We start from the raw sequence: 2,590 nt of genomic DNA, 5'->3' as shown, positions 1-2,590 counted from the left end.
GCGCGCTGCTGGAGGCGCCGCCGCTGCGGCAGTGGCCGGCCCCCGCCTCAGTATGCGGGCGCTGCGGCTGCGGTGGTTTGCTGCTGGGGGTGGAGGCGTGGGGGCGTCTGGCGGGGCCCCTTGGGTTTGTTGGGGGGGCCCCCTGTAGAGGGGGGGCCCCCTGTAGGGGGGCCCCCGGGGCTGGTTCGCGCAGCCACAGCTCCAGGTGTACTGCTGCTGCTGCTGCTGGCGGGCTGGGGGCCTTCACCTCGCTCTCGCATACAGTGCGTCAGGTGACACGCTGTGCGTTGGCTTGTCTCCTGGGTGTTGTGCGTTGGGGTCTTGTGGAGGAGACAGCTGCAGCGGGGGCTGTCTCCGTGAATCCTATGGGGGCCATAGAAGAAGAAGCTGCAGCAGCAGCAGCAGCAGCAAAGGCTGCAGCAGCTGCTGCACCTGCTGCAGCTCATCCGCAGACGGCTGAGCCAACTGTTGCTGCTGCTGCACACGAGGCCCCCCAAGATGCAGCCGCAGCAGGAGCAACAACAGCAACAATCGTAGCAGCAACAGAAAACGACTCGCCGCCACAACAGAGCTCAATTCGCCCACCCAGCAGCAGCAGCAGCAGCAGCAGCAGCAGCAGCACGTACACCCCACCGCCCCCTGAAAGAAGCAGCGCCCCCAGCCAGACCGTAGCAGCTTTAAGGGGCCTGGGCGAGGCCCTCCCATCGCTGCCTGTGGGGCTGCTGGAGCCCGGGTTCTCTGCTGCTGCTCTTCGTCTCGTCCACCCCTTGGTGCTGCTGCTTGCGGAGACGCTTGATGTGCAGCTGCAGCAGCAACAGCAGCTGCAGCAGCAGCAGCAGCAGCAGCAGGAAACACCGTGCTGCTTTTGCTTCAACAAGAAAGAAAACGAAGCAGCGGGCCAGGAATGCACCGCCCTGGCTGCATCTGCTGCCATTGTTGCGAGACGCAGCCAAGAAGCAGCATCAGCAGCAGCAGCTCCAGCAGCAGCAGCAGCAGGTGCTGCTGCTGGTGTTGCTGCTGCTGCTGCTGCGGCTGGTTGGCCTTCATCGCTGCAGCCAGATAGAGGGGTCTTCTGCAGCATCACCGCAGCCCCAAAGCAGCCATTCCAGTGTACAGATACAGCTGAGCGAGGTGCAGATACACCGCAGGATGCATGCGCTGCTGTTGAGGGTTTCGAGGGTTTCGCGGGCCAGGTGCTGAGGAGGGGCCCCCAGGCGTTGCTGCTGATGGCCCCCGCGCTGTCTATGCTTGCTGCAGTTGTGGGCAGCAGGGAGCGGCAGCCACAAATTGCTGAGGCGCTGCTGGCCCCGGTGGAGAGACGAGCAGCAGCAGGGGGCCCCTCTTCTCTTGCTTGGCTTCTTTGTAGGGCCCTGCATGCGCTGCTGTCTCTCCGCTCTGACCTTGCTGCCTCTCAAGCCTCCCAGGGGGGCCCCCTGCCCGTTGCGCGCTGCGGCTGCGGTGCAGCAGCAACAGCAACAGCAACAGCAGCAGCAACAGCTGCAGCAGTTGCAGCAGCAGCAGCAGCGCCAGCAGGAGCATGCAGCGGCTGGACGGTAGCTGCTGCAGCGCGAGAGGGAGAGAAGGGGCCCTGCTGCAGCTGCGAGAGACAGAGCCAGGCGCTGCTTAGTGGGTTGTTTGCTGCGCTGCAGGCTACGAGCCGTCAGTACCCACAGGTGCTGCTGCTGCTGCTGCTGCTAGAGGGGGGTGATGGGGGGCCCCCAGCAGCATCTTCTGCTGCTGCTGCTGCTGCTGTTTGTCTCCCCAAGGAAACCGAAGGCCCCCTCTTGCTGCTGCTGCGCATGCTGATGGCTGCGCCCTGTCTCCACCTCCGCTGCAGGGGGGTGCAGCTGGCTCTTGACCTTCTATCATCTGCCTCTCAGCAGCAGCAACGGGACGCGCGAGGGGGGCCCCCACCAGACCCTCAGCCCAGCGGCAGCCCCCTCTCGGGGGCCCCTGGGGGCCCCCCATACTCCCCTCTCCATAGACAACGCGCTGCCCTCGTCGACCTGCTGCTGCTGCAGCTCATCAAGCCGCTGCTCAAGGAGAGGCCCCTACCCACTGGTGAGGCAGCGGCAGGCCCGCAGCAGCACCATCAGCAACAGCAACAGCAGCAGCAGGACCAACAACAACAGCAACAGCAACAGCAGCAGCAGCAGCAGCAGCAGCCAGAGCTGCTGGTGAGCGCATGCGTTTTCCTGTGTCGGTTGAGACCAGAGGAGTGGCGGCGGTGTCACCTCCTCAGCCTGGGGGTGTTGGGGGCCCTGAGGGGCCTCGTGGCCCCCGAGAGGCCCCGCAGCGTCCGGGTTGCTGCAGCAACGGCATTGGGGGTCTTTGCAGCGCAGACGCAGGGGCTGCAGCAACAGCAGCAGCAGCAGCAGCAGCAGCAGCAGCAGGAGCTGGAGCAGCAACAGCTTGCAGATGCTGGGGTGGGGGGAGAGGAAACAGCAGAAACGGCAGCAACTGCAGCAGCTGCAACAACTGCAGCAGCTGCAGCAGCTGCAGCAGCTGCAGCAAATGTTAGAAGATTGCCTCAGCAGAGCCAGCTGGGTGACGGAGCCACCCTCCTCAGGGAGGTGCTGCTGCTGCTGCT

General features: G+C 65.1%; 1 protein-coding gene across 1 annotated transcript in view; it reads left to right on the top strand.

The window, feature by feature from the left end:
• EMH_0071070 (uncharacterized protein) overlaps window positions 1-2,590 on the top strand; it is a gene marked incomplete at both ends in the record, with an annotated part of 5,062 nt that overhangs the window by 1,611 nt on the left and 861 nt on the right. The window contains one exon of the mRNA XM_013499053.1: window positions 333-2,590. Coding sequence (XP_013354507.1) covers window positions 333-2,590 — 2,258 coding nt within the window. The remainder of the gene's footprint in view (window positions 1-332) is intronic.

The sequence above is a fragment of the Eimeria mitis genome, genomic scaffold (assembly GCF_000499745.2).
Source record: "Eimeria mitis Houghton genomic scaffold, Emh_scaff3952, whole genome shotgun sequence".
Taxonomy (NCBI): Eukaryota; Apicomplexa; class Conoidasida; order Eucoccidiorida; family Eimeriidae; genus Eimeria; species Eimeria mitis.
Note: the sequence above shows the minus strand (reverse complement) of the source record. Positions and strands in the feature narration are given on the sequence as shown.